General features: G+C 43.0%; 1 protein-coding gene across 3 annotated transcripts in view; it reads left to right on the top strand.

The window, feature by feature from the left end:
* The window catches only part of bean1 (brain expressed, associated with NEDD4, 1), a 61504-nt gene extending 40693 nt beyond the window's left edge, over positions 1–20811 (top strand). Inside the window, exons 1-4 of one of the 3 annotated variants that reach the window (XM_032553672.1) lie at positions 4901–7093; positions 7233–7374; positions 17106–17523; positions 17603–20811. In XM_032553672.1, the coding sequence (XP_032409563.1) occupies positions 6814–7093; positions 7233–7374; positions 17106–17511 (828 nt within the window). In that variant the 5' untranslated portion in view covers positions 4901–6813 and the 3' untranslated portion in view covers positions 17512–17523; positions 17603–20811. Of the gene's footprint in view, positions 1–4900; positions 7094–7232; positions 7375–17105 lie in introns of those variants that run through there. The other 2 variants (XM_032553673.1, XM_032553671.1) reach the window with 2 other exon arrangements.
* Positions 20812–21699: the final 888 nt, after the last annotated feature.

Genomic DNA, 21699 nt, shown 5'->3' with positions numbered 1-21699 from the left:
AAATCAAAAACCACAATTAAAATGAATATCAATTATTTTCACTTCTGTTTAATCCAAATTAAGTCAGAGGCTCCATATGTCATGATGGATTACTATTTTCAGACCCACAACACAATTCAGGAGAGGTATATACGGTAATTGGTTTATTGTAAAACGGCAAGCAGAGGTTGTGGAAGCTCTGGTCTGGTCCAGGGAGGAAAAGGGGTTCATGGAGCGATCGGCTCTCTAAAGAGGCAGAGCAGAATGGTGAGTTCAGGGCTGTCGGAAACAGGAAAGTCACAGAGTAAACGGAGCTTACTTGTGGTTCGATGGTACGAGATCTAGGAGAGTTTACTGGAAGGTTCGGAGTCTTTGTCTCTTAAGTGGTCCAGGTGGTCCGATGCTTGATGGCTAGTGTCCAGGAGGAAAACAGAGGATTGCGTCGGAGGGCGGACAGGTAGGCTCGGGCTCGGCGGGGACAAAGGAGCGGTGCAACTGCCAGTCGTGGAATCTGGGGGGGAACTTGTAGTCAGACTGAGGAGGTGAGTCTGGGAACTCGGGCAACCAGTGGGTAGGACCCACGGCGTCACGAGGGGAATCTCGATCAGAGAAGCAGACAGGATCTGTAAGGGCTTCTCCGGGGAAAAACCTGAAGGCAAAAAACAACAGGAAAAGTCACTAGAGGATTCAGATCAACGAGGATTCAGATCAACAAGGAAGGATCAGAGGCTAGCTCTAGGAGGCTCAGAGGTACCGTTTCTGGCTAACACTCGGGTGCTGAAGGACTGGCAGAAGCCTCCTTTAGTACACACCGCTGATGAGTTGATCGGGTTCAGGTGTGCTTGATGACGGTCTACACACACACTCCAGTCGGGTAAGTATGGCGCCATCTGTCGTAAAAGGTGAGTGTATGCACAGAAAAACCCACAAAGAAGAACCAAAGGACCCCGAACCACAACAGTACCCCCCCCTCAACGGCTGCCACTTGGCGGCCTCGAAGAACCGGATGGCAGCGAGGAACGGTAGTCAGTGATGAGGGATGGATCCAATATAAAAGAACCCGGGACCCAAGAACGCTCCTCCGGACCGTAACCCTCCCAGTCAACGAGGTACTGCCAGCCGCGACCTCGCCGACGGGAGTCCACGATCCAGTGGACGGAATATGCAGGGTGGCCATCAACGTCACGGGGGGGAGGAGGGGCGTCGGCTGGAGGGCAGAGCGGGCGGGTTTAATGTGGGACACATGGAAGGTGGGATGGACGCGGAGGGAGGTGGGCAAACGGAGACGGACAGCGGATGGATTGATGACGGCTTCTATAGTAAATGGACCAATATAACGGGGAGCTAATTTCTTAGACATAGATTTGAGGGGAATGTCTCGGGAGGACAACCAAACCTGTTGACCGGGGGTGTAGGTGGGAGCAGGAATCCTCCTGCGGTCAGCCTGGCGTTTAATCTGTTCGGCAGTGCGGTTGAGATTGTGTATAGTAGTCTTCCAAACCTTCTGACAGCGACGGATGTGGTGATGGATGGAGGTGACAGAAATATTCTCTTCCTCGGCTGAGAGTAGAGGTGGTTGATAGCCGAGGGATGCTTCGAATGGGGACAGACCTGTAGCAGCGGACACATGGCTGTTATGGGCATACTCCACCCAAGGGAGATATTGGGACCAGTCGGAGGGGTTGGAGGATGAGAAACAACGAAGGGTGGTTTCAAGATCCTGATTGAGACGTTCTGTTTGGCCATTGGACTGCGGATGAAAACCAGATGTGAGTGAAACATTGGCATGTAATGCTGAACAAAAATTCTTCCAAACCTGGGAGATGAATTGTGGTCCTCGATCTGCGGGATGCCATGAAGCCGGAAAACGTGTTTAACCAGAAGTTGTGCTGTTTGGAAGGCCGTGGGTAATTTACGGAGGGGAATGAAATGGCAGGCTTTGGAGAAGCGGTCAACAATGGAGAGGATGGTGGTCATGCCTTTGGAGGGTGGCAACCCGGTGACGAAGTCTATCGATATGTGGGAGCATGGGCGTTTTGGAATAGGAAGTGGCTGAAGGAGACCAGCCGGAGGTTGATGGGATGTTTTATTACGGGAACAGACGGTGCAGGCTCGAACATAATCCCGGACATCTTTGTGGACGGACGGCCACCAGAACCTTCGGTTGACTAGGGCGACGGTGCGACTGATGCCGGGATGACCAGAAAACTTCGATGCGTGGATCCACTGAAGAAAACGGGCCCGGACGGAGGAAGGAACAAAGATCTTATTGAGTGGACAGGAGTCAGGAGCTGGATCGGACAGTTGTGCTTGTTTTATAATGTCTTCTATTTCCCAGGTTATTGCTGCAACTGGTGCAGCTGGGAGGGAGGATGGTGGCTGGAACCTTCTCAAAGTCGTCAGGTGAGTAGAGACGGGAAAGGGCATCAGGTTTTATGTTGTGAGATCCTGGGCGATATGAAATGGAGAGGTTGAACCGTGAGAAGAATAATGAGCGTGATTGTTGTGGATTTAGCCGTCTCGCGGAACGTAGGTAGGACAAATTCTTGTGGTCGGTCCAAACCAAGACTGGAAGTTCTGCCCCCTCCAGCCAGTGTCTCCACTCCTCCAGGGCCAACTTTATAGCTAGTAGTTCCCTCCGCCGCGCCTCCACGGACTACTCCCTCTGGACTGAGTTTTCTCATCCCCCCAGTAAGATCGATCCATTGTTTCTGTTGTCACTCCTATTTCCCACCATCTGTGAACTCATCCCTTTTCCATCTCTATCTCTCATAGAGTTTTGGCTGCTCAAAGAGACTTTTCCCCTTCCAACCCGGACCAACAACTGCAGTTATTTTGTATATATATATTAATAAACCTTCTTTCACTGATTCCGTTTCTCCAGTGTAGTGTTCTGCATGTGGGCAAGACAAATAGAACCCATCATGACAAAAACAGTTATAAAAAAGTAACATTCTCCATCTAATGCATTCAAAGGCCTGAATTTCAGCATGACTGTACAAAATGAAGATTTTACCAGAAGCATCTCACCACTTTAAAGATAGAGATAGAGATAAATCTTTATTGTCATTGTCACAAGGACAACGAAATTTAAAAGGTGCCATCAGTCAGTGCATATGCTTAAGAAACAAAAAATAACTGTCTCACAATTCACACACAATGTAAGAATTAACAAAAAACTGGTAAAAAAAACAACAACAAAAAAAAAACTAATAAATAAGAACAGCCACATTCTCACATACATCATTCATGATGATTAATGGTTGTTTTTGATTGCATTTAGTTTTGTTATTGCTATCGGGTAGAAACTGTCTCTGAGACGGTTGGTTCTTGTTCTGATTGCTCTGTATCTTCTGCCTGAAGGCAGCAGTGTGAACAGAGAATGTCCGGGGTGAGAAGTGTCCTTTGTGATGTGTTGTGCTTTTCTTAGACAGCGGTCGCTGTGCAGGTCCTCCAGTGAGGGGAGAGGGCAGCCAATGATTTTTTGGGCTGTATTCACAACCCTTTGGAGAGCTTTCCTTTGAGCCGTAGTGCTGCTGTTATACCATATGCAGATACAGTAGGTCAGTATGCTCTCTATGGAGCACTTGTAGAAGGACACCAGCAGCTTCTCCTTGATGTTGTTCCTCCTGAGAACCCTCAGGAAGTACAGTCTTTGCTGGGCCTTTTTTATCAGCTCGAAGGTGTTCATGTTCCATGTGAGGCCCTGCTCAATGTGGACCCCCAGGAAACGGAAATCAGCTACCCTCTCCACACATTTTCCCCCAATGGTTAGTGGTGTAATGTCCGTTTTATTCCTCCTGTAATCTATTATGAGTTCTTTTGTCTTTGAGTTGTTGAGGAGCAGATTGTTCTCCCTGCACCACTGCAACAGCCGCTCCACCTCACCCCTGTAGGCGGACTCGTCGCCTCCTGAGATGAGCCCCACCACTGTGGTGTCATCAGCAAACTTGATGATGGTGTTGCTGTCGTATGTGTACAGACAATAGAGCAGGGGGCTCAGCACACAGCCCTGTGGAGAGCCAGTACTAAGGCTGAGGGCAGTGGATGTATGTTTTCCCACCCTAACTCTCTGCTGTCGGTTGGTCAGTAAGCTCAGAATCCACATGCAGGTGGAGTGAGGGAGACCCAGGTCCCCCAGTTTGTCCACCAGTCTGTGAGGGAGGATGGTATTAAAAGCAGAGCTGTAGTCTACAAAGAGCATCCGCACATAGCTCCCCTGCTGCTCCAGATGTGACAGAGCAGCATGGAGGGCCGTGATCACAGCGTCCTCTGTGGATCTGTTGGCTCTGTAGGCGAACTGGTGGTGGTCAAAGCCAGGAGGGAGAAGTGCTGTGATGTGACCCCGGACCAGTTTTTCAAAACACTTCGTCACCACAGGGGTTAGTGCCACTGGCCAGTAGTCGTTGAGGCAAGAGATGTGAGGTTTCTTGGGTATGGGGACTATGGTGGAAGATTTCAGGCAGGATGGGACTGTAGACAGGGCTAGGGACTGGTTGAAGATCCTGGTGAAGACTCCAGCCAGCTGATCGGCGCAGTCTTTCAGGACACGTCCAGGGACGCCATCAGGTCCAGCAGCCTTCCTTGGGTTGACAGCCCGCAATGTGTGCCTCACCTCGTGCTCCTCTACAACGAGGAGTGTGGTGTTGTGGGTCGCTTGGTTTAGTGTGGCTGCCTCTGTTGGCTTCACCTCAAAGTGTGCAAAGAAGAGGTTCAGCTCCTCTGCCAGCGTGGCATCACCTTCTGCAGCTGCGAGGTTGGTCCTGTAGTTGGTGAGATGCTGGATTCCCTGCCACACCTGCCTGCTGTTGTTGCTGTCAAGGTAGCCCTCTATCCTCCTCCTGTAGTCAGATTTAGCCATTCTGATGCCGCTCTTCAAGTTAGCTCGGGGCTGTACTGTAGACGGTCCTGTCCCAAGACCTGAAGGAGGTATTCCTGTGCTTTAGCAGTCGCTGGACCTCCTGAGTCATCCAGGGCTTCTGGTTTGGGAAGACCCGGATGCGTTTATCCACAGCTACAGTGTCAATACAGTTCTTGATGTAGCACAGTACACTGTCTGTAAAAACCTCCAGGTCCTGATGTTCAAAAACATCCCAGTTTGTCCTGTCGAAACAGTCCTGCAGCTGCTGTGTCGCATCCTTGGGCCAGGATTTGATGGTTTTGGTGATGGTTGGAGCAGTTTTCCTGAGGGGGGCATAAGCAGGAATTAAATGCAGGGACAGGTGATCGGACTGACCCAGGTGAGGAAGTGCCCTAGCCCTGTAGCCTAGCTTGATGTTGGAGTAGACTTTGTCCAGAGTGTTAGCCTCTCTTGTAGCACACTTTACATGCTGGTGGAATTTGGGGAGCGCTGTCTTCAGGTCTGCATGGTTGAAGTCCCCCGCTATGATGTGCACAGCATCTGGATAGATGCTCTGCAGATGGCTAATGCTGCCATGCAAAAGTCCAATAGCTGTTTTAGCATTAGCATCTGGTGGTATGTAAACAGCGGTTACCATGACTACGGTGAACTCTCTGGGGAGGTATATTGGTCTACATCTAACAGTCACATACTCCAGGTCTGGGGAGCAATGGCTGATGACAGTCGCTGTGTTAGTACACCAGGTGTTGTTCATGTACATACAGAGCCCTCCTCCTCTGCTCTTACCAGAGTCTTTCGTTCTGTCGTCTCACTGTACTGTGTAGCCTGCTAGCTCGATGGCAGAGTCCGCTACGTCTGGATGCAGCCAGGTCTCCGTGATCAGAAGAATACAGCTGTCCTTCACTGCGCTGTGAAATGCAGCCTGTAGTCTCAGTTCATCCATCTTGTTTGCAAGGGATCTGGCATTTGAGAGAAACAGGCTGGGGAGCGGTGGTTTGTGTGGTTGCCTCCGTAGCCTAGCTAGCACGCCGGCCCTGCAGCCCCGCTTCTGCCTTCTCTCTCTACGCCGCCGCCGCTTCCTCCCTGCTGTGATGGTAATCCACTGCGCGCCGGGGCTCCTCGCTATGTCCCCCGGAATGTTGAACAAGCGTTGAAAATCAGCTGTAACATCTAGTTCGTAGCGGGCACCGATCGTCAGGAGATCGTCCCGACTGTATATTTTGTTTGTCCGACATGACGAGTACGGAACACAAATCAACACGTACACAAGCAGCCAAACATTGCACCGACCGAGAGAGCAATGAGCCGCTGCAACTGCGTGCGCCGCCATCTTGGGAAAAAAAGATCTGACTGACTTGATGACATGACAAAATGTGCTTAATATTCATACATTTTGAGGAAAGTACACAGTGTATTTGGAGAACAATACCTTCAAGGTTGCTGAAATAAAATAATTTTGTTATTCCCCACCCCCCCCCCACCATTAATAAAAAAAGACTTTTGGGCTGACCATTCTAACTGTAGAGAGCTAGTCATGTAAGAATCCTTTTTTACGGAATTTTGGACATTTTCTTACGTTTACAGGTTTTGTTAAGTGATGAAAGCCTTTACCAGACAAATGTACATAAATATCCAACCCTTAGGATTGCATGGTGTTGGATTGAGAAATGTAGGGTGAAAAATCTGTGAGGTAGAGCAGAACAGCGGACTCGCTGTTCTGCAGACTCTGCTGAAATGTTATTAGTTGCAATGAATTCAAAGGTAAATTTTCCCAGGAACCATATAGTTTTTGATAAAAATGACAAGTAACATAACATTTTAAGGTAATAACATAAGTGAACAAGCATTAATTGTGAAGAACAAAATCAATTTCTGTTCTTCTCATTTGGTTATTCTGATATGGAGTGAGGGTGCCAAACAGGAAAAATGTCAAATCCTGTTTACATCTACGAACATTCTTAAAGTCCCTTTGCATGCTAACAGTCTGTCAGTGTAGAGATGACCTGTCTGGGTCGTCTGAGCTTCCCGTCGCTGTGTGCGTCCCTGTAGTGAGCTCCAACCAGAGCCATGGGGAATACCCAGACTGCCGCAGCGAGAAGGAGTCCGGAGGGGAGGCATCTCTCCTGGTGTCTCCGCTGGTGGTGGCTGGGATTGTTATAGGACTGGTCCTCTTCCTCTCCTGCATCACCATCATCATCGGCAGCCTGCGGAAAGACAGTCGACTCAGAAACCCACACTTTGGCGCCAGCTATGGTCAGTCTCTTTACCAGACGTGTCTGGTAAAGTCTCAGAATGTTTTAACTGTGAAGCAGCACTGAGTGTGAGGTGAAAGCATAAAACTATACAGCCACATTAGCGTTTATTTCCAGAGTAACACGAGGTTTGTCTGCAGGACAAGATGGATTTTCCTTTGGGGGTTCAGCAGGGGAACTGAGGTCTAGCTGCATAGAGGACTTTCCTCCTGCCTTAGACTTTGACTCCTTCAGAGAGAGTCTTCCACAGATTACCAGCCTGTATCCTGACTCTCCACCACGGTGAGTAACATGAATATGTATGTACCAAACTTCTCACTGAAGATCTGTGACAAAACCCATACAGATGTGGATCTACTGTTGCCATCACTCAATCAGCAATATGTTTCCTTTGGTGTGGTCCTTTAAAATGATTGACAGAAAAGATGTCTTATTCCAAAGCAGTGGCGAATAAATGCAAACAAGCACCAAATTTTGAGGTCTAGCTCTCTAGCTCCCAAAAAGCATAGTAACACAAAAATAGGACAGAAACTTTCCTGGTTAAATGTTGAAATAGAAAAGTGTCTGTTATTTTTTTCTAGATAGATAGATTTTTACCTGAGGGTTATTGTTAAGCTCTTGATTGATGTTAAAATCTTGTTTTGTCGTTGTCAGAGTCGGTCCTAGCCTGTTGGGCGCCCTGGGTGAACCACCTTTCCGCCGCCCTTCCCCCGCTTCTTCTCAGCTCCCTGCGCTCCAATTTCTATACTTCAGTCTCTAATAACTGAAACATGAGTGCTTTAAAATGTCCCATTCCAGTTTCTTCAAATAATCCTATTCATAACATCCAAATCTGTAAGATAAGATAAGATAGATAAGATTTATTTGTCATTGTCATCAACAGATTACGAGATTGAGATTTGCTGTAGTATCTTGTACCACATTCTCTCTAATAGAGCTTTAATATCAAACAATGAATATATAAGAAATTAGACTATTGTAAATTACACTGTCAGCAATCTGATACATTCTGATAAGTAGACTCAGATTGTACTTATTAACAATTTACTAAATTGTAATGTTTAAGGACTTCAGCACTTAAATCTTGTTTTGACTTTCACTCTGGGCACAAACAAAATAATCTGAAAACCTTAACTTCAACAATTAATCTTAGACAAATTAACATGATTTTGAAATACTTTTCCTTAACACATATTTCTTAACAATTAGTTATCACACTGAATAAAATATATAACATAGCTTCACAAATTTCTGCATGTGTAGGGGAAACCAACACATGCTTCGAGGGCAAGCCTGTCAAACCTGTCAGACTTCGAAAAGGGCAAAATAACCCACTAGCGTGCACTACCGAGAGCGAGCGGCGGAGTGAAATGTACTCTTTATAACGTAAAAAACTGTTTATAAATCACATTAGGACTCTTGCTCTAACATCCGCACGGTTCAAATACATTTTGAGGGAACATTTGTGTGTTTGGTTGACCATTAATCTGACCCGATAAGACAACTGAGATTATGCCAAAGGTAAAGGCCAGCTGTGGTGTCAGTTTCCTTGGTTTGAGCTGTCTTCCTCATCTGGTGCCCTTTGAATGGTTTGTGCAGCTCCATATGTATGTGAGGATATGTGTGTAAACTGTTGGTTGACTGTTATGATCTGGAGCCTTAGATTTGGTCCAGATCTCAGTGCTGGAGGTTTTATCTGTACCTCTGTCTGCATACAAACACAGAGAGATGTCAGTCCCAGATTGCCAGAGTTGTGTGTAGCCTGTGTAAATGTCTGGTGGGACCAGCGGACCAGCAGGGTAGGGCTGTAAAGTGGTGGAGGGCAATGGCCCCCTCTGCTGGGATTCACCCTGTCCAGAACTGAAGTAAACTCTGTTTAAAGCTGGTGTTGAGAAAGACTCGCCTGGTTCCTGACGACCTACATCCAGGTGTCCCAACCTTCTTCCCGCTGTGAATTAGACAGACTGAGCAGCCTGGAGCCAACTAGTTTCACAGAGCACACCTGTAAATTACAACGTGCATTTGTTATTGAACCAGGTTGGTTTTAGTGACTCGGCGAGTCCCAAGGATGTTGTTTTACATATGGGCTACCAGCAACCTATAAAACATTTTCCACCTCTTCCTCTCCAGAATCAAACATCAGAGCTATTTTACAACCATCAAAGAACTTTAAGGTGACTCATTAATTGAATATCCACAACATTTTTTAGATTTTCTTAATGCTAAATATTTTATTAGTACGGCATTTTTGCAAGGGTCAGTACAGCTTAATTCAGTAGCAGAAATAATCAAATAAGTAAAATCAATCACCTAGTCTATTTTTCATCAATGCTGACACTGAGAACTGAAAAGGGAACCTTTGAGAGAGACGGACGGAGTGTGGCGTTTCGAGCCCCAGACCTGGCCTGATGATGAAGAAGGTGTTGCAGCAGGAGGAGGAAGTTGATCAATGAAGGCAGGGATCTCTGTAGGTCTGATGAGCTTCTTCTCCGCATGGATGGTGAGGTCACACAGGACTTGGTTGCTGGCAGGAAGGAAGACACCAGTTCTTCTTTGCCTTTATGTTCATCTTTGTCTTTGGGGTCTGAACCCAGCTGATGAGAGAAGTGCGATTGGAAGCCACATGTTGCTGACGGGTTGGTCCCCATGCACAGGACAGTATTCGGCTCCCTGGCCCCGGCTCTTCTTCAGCTGCAGAGTTCTTTGTCCATCTCGATCTTGGCTCGAAGCTGCCTGGAGGATCCAACTAAAGATTCCTCTTTTGCACTCACCTTTTATAGGGTTTATCCACCCTTCGGTGCGTTTGCATTGGCTAGCACTGATGTTGTGCTTGTTTCACATATATCAGGAGGAGTCCTGGTGCCTCTCCAGCTAACGTTCCGGGCGAGAGGCGGGGTTCACCCTGGACAGGTCGCCAGTCTGTCGCAAGGCAACACAGAGACAGACAGGACAAACAACCATGCACACACAAACACACACACACAAGCACCTAAGGAGAATTTAGAGAGACCAATTAACCTGACAGTCATGTTTTTCTACTGTGGGAGGAATTGAACCCTGGACCTTCTTGCTGCAAGGTACCAACTGCGCCACTGTGCAGCCTTTTATAGTGCTGATGAGAAAAGCCATAAATGTTATGAGGTGGTGGAGTGTAGTGGTGAGGCAGACACTGAGAATCCAGATAGACGTGTGAATGATGGTCCAAAATTAGTCCACAAAACCAGGCAGCACGACAGAGCAGAAGCCAGGGCTCAACATCGGTAGCAACTGGTACATAGAAGACGGAAACAAACGCGCGCACACAGGACAGACGCCAAAATGAGACGATGACCTGACAAAGACACAGAGACACAGGTGACACTAAATACACAGGAGGTAATCAAGGAATGAGACACACCTGGGAACTAATCAAGGGGAGACAGGACAACATGGAGACACAGAGACACAGAAAACTCAAAATAAACACAGAAAAACACAAATCCTGACAATAAAATACAATTGTACTTCAAAGCTACAGTGATTGTTCTGCATAAATGTTGCATAAAAGTGATAATTACTTCTTCCTGCTGCTGCTTCATGCTGATAAATCAAATCAGGCATCTCACACAGACACACACACACATTGGTATGTCTTTCTATCTTCACAGTGACTTTGCATTGACTTCCATTGATTTTTTTGTTTATTTTTCTAGCCTCACCCTAAACTAACTGTTACCAGAACATGCCTTACCAGTAGTGGGTCCTCACAATGTCATATTTGTTGGAAAAATGGGCACTACAAGATGAAAAATGCTAAAACACACACTTACAGTAATAACCTGTTTATTGTTCTCCTCTTCTTCCACCTATTTGAAACCACTGTGCGGCAGTAAAGAGTAGGGATACACCAGACAGTGTTGCACACTCGTAGACACACGCACACACCCACACACACTGACACAGCCCGACCACATGCTGTGTGGACTCGTCGGCAGCTCAGCTCTGAAGCGTCACAAGTGTTGCACGAAAACGTGCCAGACGGTTTCTGTTTCTACACTCTGGTGAATGTGGTTGCAGAGCAGCAGCGACACAGAATGGATGCAGCCGACCATTGTGTTGAAAGGAATCGATTTCATTCAGAATGATCCACAGCCCTAGTTAAAAAGCTCTGTAGCTCCATGAAACGATCATATAAGCTACGTTTCCATTGGCCGTATAAATGTTCAAATTGGAATTACGAAAATAAATGTGCTTAATGAAATTGTCACGAATTGCGGGGTGTGGTGGTGAGGCAGACGCTGTAGACCCAGGATGTGATAAATAAATGATTTTAATGATGAATAAGTCCACAAAAGTTCTGGCGGTACGGCTGAGCAGAAGCCAGGGCTCACACCGGTAGCAACAGAAATGATCCTTCGCAAACAAACATGCAGACAGAAATGACGCGACAAGGACCTGACAGAGACGCAGACACACAGGTGGCATTAAATACACGGGAGGGTAATCACAGAAACGAGACACACCTGGGAACAATCAAGGGGAGGACAGGACAACGAAGAGACTCAGAGACACCGAAAACTCGAAATTAACACACAGAAAACACAGAACACGACAGAAATGATTGAAAAACGTTTTTGTATGAGGAGGTTTTTCGGTTGCTTCAAAATTACTGCATTTTGCAAACCTGAAATAGAAATATTTTTTCACATCACAAATCATAAGATCAACAGGCAGATGTTGTTACTGCTGAAAAACACAAAGTTGGGAGGATGATGACACATGCTTTTTTAATGACTTTTTCTGTGAACAGACTTATTCACGTGATTTTAATTGCTTCTTATTTTATGGAAACACTGCAATTGTGAAATAGTTTTTCTGACATTTAGCAGAATATCGACAAAATTTTGCTCATATTTGTAATGGAAACGCAGCTTCACAGTGTCAAAGTTTAGACTCATCCTTTGCACAAGGCAAGCTGCCGGCAACTATCGTTAAAATGTCTTCATTTCCTTAGAGTGAAATTCAACTAAAACAACATCTTCTTCCATCAACTCTCATGTGAAAATGGTTCTGACACACAGGTAACATTTTAGACATCAAGTAAATTGTTTTTTCTTTGAGCCATTCTAGGGTTGCATCAAAACCAGAAGAACAATACAACAACCTCCCACACAACATTATCTGCTGCATAGATATTGTTTGCATGGTTTTCATTGCTGCCATTGTTCTATATGTAGAAATGTGTTTATAGTACAACTGTAGAGGGTTGTCAGGTTTGGTCATCTTTAAAGGAAGGAAAGTCCAGGATAGGCAGGTTAAAGCAATAAAAAGTCTTTAATGCTCTTGCTGGGCACCTTACAGATAACCACCGGGTCGACAACGTACTGACAATGCAGCTGAACACGTTTAGGATCCCACAACAACTGGGGATAACCGCGGAACTAAAATACACAGGGAAACGTCATCAAGCAAACCAAAAACAGCCGTGAGTAATTACGCCCCGGTGGGGATGAAAAAAACAACCAAAAAGAAATACAAATCCACCTCACAAGAGTAACTCTAAAGGAACAAAAATACACTTCATGACAAGGGTATTAAAATGTTTAAACTTTTATTTGTTATTTAATGTTTTCTCTAAAGCTAATAAGCTCGGGCTTTGTAAGCGTAATCTCTGCTGTTGATTAAAACAAATTTAATGCATAAACAGTTTCTGGGTATGTTGGCCACACACTGTGACTTTGAATTAAATGAAAGAAAAACTAAGTAAAAATACTTTTTGGTTGCATCTTAATGTTGTGGTAGTTTTTCTCACAGAAGCTTCCAGGCATTGCTTCATTTGTGTAACTCTCACTGCATTCCACCAGTCAAACGTCAGGCATTGATATGCAAATATGTAAGAGCATCAGGTCCAATGTGGTGATTGGGTTTTTACCGGCCCAGGCAAAATTATTGTGATCCTTAGAGTCCACTGCGCATGTTTACACCTCGTGTTAGCCGCCGCACACTGTCCATCATCTTTTATCCTCACCTCAATGTGGCATGTCTGCACAAGTTCAGCTTCCAAGTAGCCTGAGTAATCATAGAAAGCTTCTTGATAACTCCTCCCGGTTCTGACAAGGGTCTCACAAAGGCAGACACCATGGGTGGTTTGGCTCATACTCAAAATTGTACAGTACAGGGACTGTACAAGTCCCTGGATCCAGGACTTGTACAGATCTAGGATCAGGAAAAGGGCAACTATCTGTGCAGACCCCACACATTCTTCATACACACTGATGTGGTCAGCTGGATGGATGAAAAAGAACCTGACATATTGTTGCACATTGTCCCAGTTGTCTGTGCCAGAGTTTGGAGTACCCTTTGGTAAAATGCTTCATATTTTCATACAATTTAAACCCATCTTCTTGGAGAAATCTTCTCTGCCATGTGATTGTGACTAGTTGACATGGCACCTAAAAAGTCACTGCCCAACTTCCACTGCAGTCTAACAGGTTTTCTTCTAAGATTTAACTCACCTAATATTTCCCATCAACCCTGACCAAGTTTACTGTTCTCCTTGAAGAAAGGCAACTCCACAGCTTGACATTGCCACCACCATGTTTCACTGTAGGGACGATGTGTTCAGGACGACATGTTCAGGACAATGTGCTGTTAGTTTTGCACATCACAAAGTTCAATTTTGGTCCCAATGTAACGGGGAATATTGGTCTATCAAATCCTTATAGTTTGTGCTTAATTGTGACAAAAATGTGGAAAAGTTATGAATACCTTTAATGGCACTGTAACCTACTGTATTTTTCAGACTATGTATAAGCTGCTACTTTTTTCCCACTCTTTGAACTAGGGCTGGGTATTGTTAGGAACCTCACGATTCGATTCGATTTCGATTATTGCTGTTGCGATTCGATTCGATTCGATATTGATTTAAAGTTGTGAAGACACAAATGCTTTAAGATAATGTTGACATTTTTAAAATATTTATTTTCATACAAACTTCTGTAACATCACATTTCTGAGCAAAGAAACAAACTTCTTTCTGCAATGTGCTTAAAGTAGAAAACTGTTCTTAATAAACAATAAAAAATAAAGTGCATGTAAAATAAAATTAGGCATAGCTTATCTCTTGAAAGTCTAATATAAATAAAAATGCATTTCAATAACATCTGTGCATATTAGTGCAGATTTAAACACAAATCATAGGGTTGTATTCAACTGAATTGCACTGAAAAAGTTTAGTGCTTGTAAACATTCTTAGCTTTTGAACATGTAGTGATTAACCTCTAATTTTTGAACATATCTTGAACTGAACTATAGTACTGTAGCCAGAAATGAAGAACTGTACTGTAACAGTACAGTTCTTCATTTCTGGTTACAGACTAAGTGGGCACGTGGAGATTCTTGTTCAGAAAAAGCAGCTGATCCACATGCTCAGGCTTCAATGCACTTCTCTGGGCTGTGACTATGTCACCTGCTGTGGAAAAGATCCTTTCAGCAGGTACACTACTGCCTGGGATGCAAAGGTACCTTTTAGCTTGGCATGACAACAAAGGGTATTCCCCCTCATGCTCTCTCCACCAGTTGAGTGGATTTGTGGAGAGTGGCAGTGGTTGTACCTCTTTGTAACGCACCACCTCATCCAATGCCTTGGTATCTGTGGTTCTGGACACTGCTACTGGAGTTGTATATGCGCTTCCAAAAAGATCAGCCAGAGCACAAGAGTCCCTTGCTTTCTTTGGTGATGGTCCAGAAAGGTCATCAACCGGCTCTCCCTGCTGTTCGATTGCCTCACGGTCTTCATCCATCAGCCCACTCTGTTGCTGCAAAAAAATAAGAAAATCATTGCATTGATAAGAAGAGCTTTATCATTTCAAATAGCTCATTTAACATGCATTGTAGGGCTAAATCATTAAAATAAAAAGTATATTAATTTGCCAGTGTTCAAATAATTGCAGACCGATAGCATTCCATAAGACAACAAAACAAAACTATTCGGTGTGTATGTGACAGAATGCATTTTTTATTTATACTTTAGTACTTACTGAGCTTTTAACAGTGGCCAATTCTTTAGTGAGAGCTATAAGATGCGTGAACACTTCTTCTCGCTCATCATCATCTGACAGAAAAGGTAGGGCCTTAAACCTTGGGTCCAGGGCAGCAGCAATGGAGAGCTCATCCTTCAGACCCAGGTACCTTAAAAAAAATTTACGTGACTTTGTGTACACCATAATCATTGTTTTTATAAATATTAATGACAAATTATTTCATTGTGTTGCAAAAAAGTTATATATATATATATTAATACCTTTTTTGGAGATCCCTGCACATAGCAATTCATTTCCTTCACCACTGCAGAGTCACTGGATGATGGTTGCATCTCCTCTAGAAGTCTTTCTTTTAGAGGTGCAATGACAGACAGAGTTGGGGTGCTTTCCTGAGACATCACCAAGGTGGCTTTCTTTAGTGGCTTCAGAGCCTGTGCAATATCCTCTGCTGCTGTAATGTCTGTCTCTGTAAGGGAGCATAGATCTTTTTCCTGCTTTCGCACTTCAGGTGCAAGTAATGCAGCAGAGACAGCTGGTTGTTGTTCCAAAAATCTCTCCAGCATATCTAAAGCGCTATTCCATCTCGTAGAGATATCAGTCACTAACTTGTGTTGTGGGAGGTCCAACAACTTTTGATTCTTCTTGAGTGCATGACAGGCCAAAGTGCTTCGATGAAAAAAAGCAGAGATGCGCCTCACTCTGCCCAGAAGCCGTGTGACTGCAGGGGTTTTAAGAGCAGCCTGCGAAGCCAAGTTTAGCACATGGGCAAAGCAGCCAACATGCAATAGATCAGTGAGACCGACAGCAGCTAGCATGTTAGCCGCGTTGTCTGTAACAACAGCAGGCACTTTTCCGGTTATGCCCCATTCATTTATTGCCTCTGTCAACAAGTTTGCTATATTGCTACCTGTATGACTTCCATGAAGGGGCATGGTCTGAAGCACATTTGACACCAATTCCCACTCGTTCGATATGAAATGAGAAGTGATGGTTACGTAGGGGTCGGTCGCTCTCGAGGTCCAGCCATCACACGTCAGAGCAACTCTTTCGGCCGACTTTAACAACTCCAAAACGGCTGTCTTCACCTCTGTATACAGTGACGGCACAGCGACTTCTGTCATGTATTTACGTGTTGGTATTACGTAGCGTGGTTCGAGTATCTTTAGCATATTCTTAAAACCCTTGTTTTCAACAACACTGTACGGTCGTAGGTCCTTGCAAATAAACACGGCTACAGACTTTGTGATTTTTTTGTGAGCGGGCAGAGCTTGGCAGAAGTTTAGAGATGAATGATTTGTCGATTTGTGTCTGTTTGGAGTCAACAGGTTGTGCTTCGGGTTTTTGTAGCGCATCTGCGTGGTATCTGGTTAAGTGGTTGCGCAGGTTTGTCGTGTTACTGCAGTACTTTAATTCTCTCTGGCACAGCTTACATACCACCTTGCTTTTGTCGACTTCTTGAGTTCCAGATTTAGACGGGAAAGCAAAATGAGCCCAAACATCTGACTTAAAAGTTGACGGAGTTAGCTTTCTACAGCTGCTCGCCATGACTGTTGTTATGCGCTCAGGTGCTCAGAACAGTAGCCAAACTCGCAACGCCCCCAACGTGTCAGTAGGTGAATCGATTCTGAGGAGCCACCTAATCGATTATGAATTTTGCGTGAAATTATTGCGATGCATCGATTCTTCAATTATTTTACCCACCCCTACTTTGAACTATGCGGCTTTTCTGTGGATTTTTCTTCAACCACCACGGGGCTCTTTAGCAGGAAGTGAATCATTGTAAGTCAATATTGGAAATCAAAGAAGAAAATTCTAATTTTAATTTAAAGCAAGCACATTCTAGCAGCAGGCACGACAGAGAAATGTTTTCAAACTCATCCCCCCTCATTTTTATTTTGTGGGTGCGGTTGACAGTGAGGTGCGCTCTATAATCCGGAAAATACTGCAATTCCCACATTTGTATTAATGTTCTTTCTGCCTTCATCTCTCCAGCTACGATGAGTGTGTGGGACCAGATTTGACTCAGATCTACATACCGACTGATGACCCGCCCCCATACTCCCTGCTGGACCCGTGCTGGTGCCCGGCAGGCCCAGAGGAGCAGCCTCCACACTCGGGTCCACCAGATGCTTCACAGTACTGTGGAGAGACGTCCGCCAGCACTGCCTGGTCCTCATCGTCCTCCTCCGCTTCCTCCCACTGTTCCCTGGGACTACATGAGCAGGAGCAGCAACACATTACATGTATTTCCTTCCCAATGGAGGCAGCGCCTCCTTATGATGCGGTGCTGGGAGAGCAGGGACAGCCCCTACCTCTCATGCCATGTAACCTTAACAAACACTCAGACAGGGACTATGATGCAAACTCCCAGCAACTCCCAGCCAACCACATCTCCTAAGACCATTAATTTGGTTTACTCAGCTGAGCTCTCAGCTGTCTCCTGGTTATTTAAGCTAACACTTAGTAAGCAGCTGGGCACCAAGCAGTAGAAAGCAACAATGTCTGAATATCTTCCATACAGTTGCTAAGACACTATAGCCATTTTAAAGCAAGAGGAAATCTTTTTGTAATAAACAGGTGGTTCATCCGAAATGATGCTTCGCTGAACAACAACCTGTTAAGGTACACAGCTCTGTTTTTTCTTTATATTTTTAAGGTTATTATTGTTATTATAGATGGTTATTATAGATGGTGTTTGTCTACCATCTAGTTGAGATGGTCTCAGATTTCTTTAAATTTGCTCTAATATTATGTATTATGTTCAAAACCAACACAGGAGTCTAGACATTAGAGCAGAGTGCTGTTCACCAATGGCAGTTCTGTCATGATGGAGTCCTGGATGAGCCCCCTTTCTCTGCTCATCCCTCATACAATCACATTCACTAACAAAGTAAATATTTACCCATATATTAGTTATGGGGTGTCATTTATTAAAATACACAGTCAAAAATTAACAGCAATAACTAAATATAAGCTAAATATTCCAATCCATTCCAGCTTTAATTATAAAGCACTATAAAAACAACACAGATGACCAAAGTGTTGTACACTATTATTTTAATTGAGAATTAAATATTTAGCTTAAGAGAATACACATTTAGCTCCTAATTAAATATTTAGTAAACTAGCTAAATATTTAAGTCCACACTAAGTATTTGGCTTGCTAACTTGCTAAGTAAATATTTAGATTCTTAACTAAATATTGAGTTTGTAGCTAAATATTTAGTTTGTAATTTTGAAGCTAAATATTTAGTTACAAACTAAATATTTTAGTTTGCAACTAAAGATTTAGCTTCAAAATGGCTGACCTGGTCAGTGAGCCATACCAACCATATTAAAACCTGCTAACTTCCTGCGTGGCTTTGTAGTAAAATAGGCTGAACTAACCAGTAGTCTACCTGGACATGAGGGGAGAACTAATAAATCGCCATTCTTTCTGTGGAGGTTATTAAAGCTTTCAGCACAGCAGAATGATGATGGTCTGAAATTATTTTTAATGCTAATTAATTCCAGCCTGAAAGTGTGGAGAGACTCAGCTCCATCTGTTTTGTCATAATTCTTCCGATAAAGGGCTCTGGTTTTAATATCGTGCTAGAACTGGAGCCAAGCAACAACATGTAGCTTGGAGCCTTCCCTCCCTGAGGCTGGACTGATGCAACAAGACTTTAACACACTAACCTGTAGACTCACTGCTCACTGCTGCTCCACAAATAGAGTTCTGCTCCATGAAGGAAACAGCTGTGAAGCACAACTGAAATTACGGGTTGGAGTTTTATAATCAATCAATCAGTTTATTTGTAAAGCACATTTCGGCAGCAAGAAACAAAATTACAAAGTTCTAAAGAAAACTGTCAACAACTGAACAGACATTATGTTTTCACCAAAATCATACACATAAAATATGTTGGTCAATATTTAATTCATTACAATTCAAAAACAACTCATTCAGGTGGGTTTTTAGTCTTATACAAATCTGAAAAGTGTGGTGTGCTTATGTATTTAGCCTTAAGACATAAGCTATTAATTTGTTAAATTGAATAGCTTAGAGCAGTGGTTCTCAAACTTTTTTCAGTGATGTACCCCCTTAAAAATATATTTTTAGTCAAGTACCCCCTGACACGGGCAAAACATTTTTGGAATAAAAAAGAGGTACAGTGCTGTAAAATCACTGTCTGATTTATTAAAGCCAAACAACTTATATCAGTGAACCTGACAAATACATCCATATTGCAAACATTGCATGGTTAAACAAAAAAGAAAAACAGAAGACGGTGACCACCAGGAAGGTATAAAACCAGTCAAAACTGAAATATGCAAAACACTGGTAATTTATATTGGTCTTTGTAATGGTACAAAATTAAATATATACATAAATAATAATTCAGTGCATAAACACACATTTATATTTTATCGAACTTTTTACAAAATAATTTTTCTCAAGACTTATTATGAGGAGCCTACTGATTTTTTAAAGATATTTTGAAAAGTTTCACGTACCCCCTGCAGTACCTCCGCGTACCCCCAGGGGTACGCGTACCCCCATTTGAGAACCACTAGCTTAGAGTATATATTCATGTGCTAAAAGGGCCTAGTTAAAGTTCAAATCAAGGTCCAATTGAGAATCTATTGAACAGAATCTATTGATAGTTGATGTTCAGAGTTAGCCTCATCTGGTCTGACTTAGCCTGAGTTACTTTTCATAGAAATATAGTAAAACATGAGCAAAGCTGATAGTCATATACCCAACAAAGCTAGCTTCGAGAAGCTATGGACTGCTAGCACTCAATTCAATACAGAAAAATTGAGAAACAAGTGTGCTCTACCTTCACAATCATCACATGAAATACTAAATCTAACTCTTTGATGTATGAGTTTATAATCTGTAAAAGTGTGGAAAAATCATCAAAGGCTCCAAATATGAAACACATTTCAATAGTAATTCTTCATTTCTGATCAGAACAAGATTAAAAAGAAAATAGTGGTTAAACTCACCTCTGGATCATTCTGCCAATCAGCCAAATTAAAAATTACTTTTTAATACACCAGAAATGCTTTTGCTATAAATAAAAAAAAAAGTTAAACTTGAGTTATAAAAATAATTAGCACTTGGATCAGAATTCAGGTTAAAAAAAGAGCAAGAAACAATTAGTACATTTTATCCTTCTATTTTATTTTTTTTTTTTTACAGTTTTTTAGCATTTTGTAGGGTGTAGCCAGTGAGGATCAAAACCACAGCCCAGACTCAGTGTGCAGCAGAAAGGAAATATAAGGTTGTCACTATCCAATACTTTAAATAGAATCTGATGAAGAAAAATAAAAAGAGTTGACAAAGGTAAAAGAGGAATATTCTAATAAATATGCTCAGTTTCAAAAGAATTTTAACATTTCTTTTATTCTGTGGCAAGTACAAGAAGTTTTCTTGTTGCACTCTAAAAATTTGGGACTTTAAATATTTTGATTCTCAGCCATTTGTCAGATTAAATCCATTTTTATTGTTAAAATATTCCTTTGTACATGTACAAAAAGAAAGAGACAGTGTTTGTGTGTAGCAGAGTGTGGAGTAAAAAACTAATTTTCCTGGAGACACTGACCTGTAGACTCATTTCATCACTTATTGAAGCAGGACGGCGCTTTCTTAACTTTATAAATGTTTGTAACTTTTAAAATAGTTTTCTTTGTGTGTTTAGCCTTCATGTTTTCACTTGGAAAATTTTCGTTGACATTTAATGTGTAAAGGTGTGAAGGCTTCCTCCCACCTTGTGAGCTGGTTGATTAGTGCTGTTTTAATTTTATTCAACTAATTCTTTTTAAAAGTGTTTTGTGGGGAAGAAAATCAAGCTAAACTACTAAGAAAAAAAATACACCTAACTTCCCAGGACATTTTTGTACAGAAGATGATTAGGGCCACAAAACAAAAACAAATTCAGACTTTTGTTTTCTGAATTCTGTTTTTGTTTCTTGTTTTTTCATAATGGGCTCTTTGCACCTCAGCTTCCGCGTTCGGGGAAAAGCGGCTCAATCTTTTCCGATCTATTGAAAAAGGCTCTTTACACTCAGTATTTGCAGGGCTTGTCCAAGGTAACAATTAATGATGAACATCGATCCAAAGCTCCAACAAGTAAGCTGGAGAAAGGTTTTAAGATGTTCGCCTCGTTATACACAGATAGGAAGGTTTGTTTTACTTTCTTTAAACTTTGTGGCTAACATTAGCTTTAGCTTATGCTAGACATTTTTCTTGTAAAAATGTGCTATTTAAGTATCTAAACATTTTTCATCATTCATTAACGGACAATGTTTTTACCTTGTTTTCAAGTATACCAAGTAACGGGGATTTTACGGTTCAGGCTTTTTGCTTCTGAAGCCTGAGGAACAACAAGCCCATAGCTTAACAGTAGAGCAGCTCTGGTGTCGGAGTTCTAGTTCAGCTGACTGTTCAGGTTCAGAGTTGTTGCTTTTAGAAAAATATGTCCGTGTTCCTTAAGGTCTCCGTGTTATTTCACTTTATTAGTTTTGCATGTTTCTTGTGAAGCAGGACGGTGTTTACAGCAGTGTGTACAGGCGGATCAGTAGCTCGGCTGTCTGGCTC

This window comes from Xiphophorus hellerii, chromosome 22, assembly GCF_003331165.1.
Source record: "Xiphophorus hellerii strain 12219 chromosome 22, Xiphophorus_hellerii-4.1, whole genome shotgun sequence".
In the NCBI taxonomy this organism is placed as follows: domain Eukaryota; kingdom Metazoa; phylum Chordata; class Actinopteri; order Cyprinodontiformes; family Poeciliidae; genus Xiphophorus; species Xiphophorus hellerii.
This window is presented reverse-complemented; position numbering and strand designations above follow the sequence as displayed.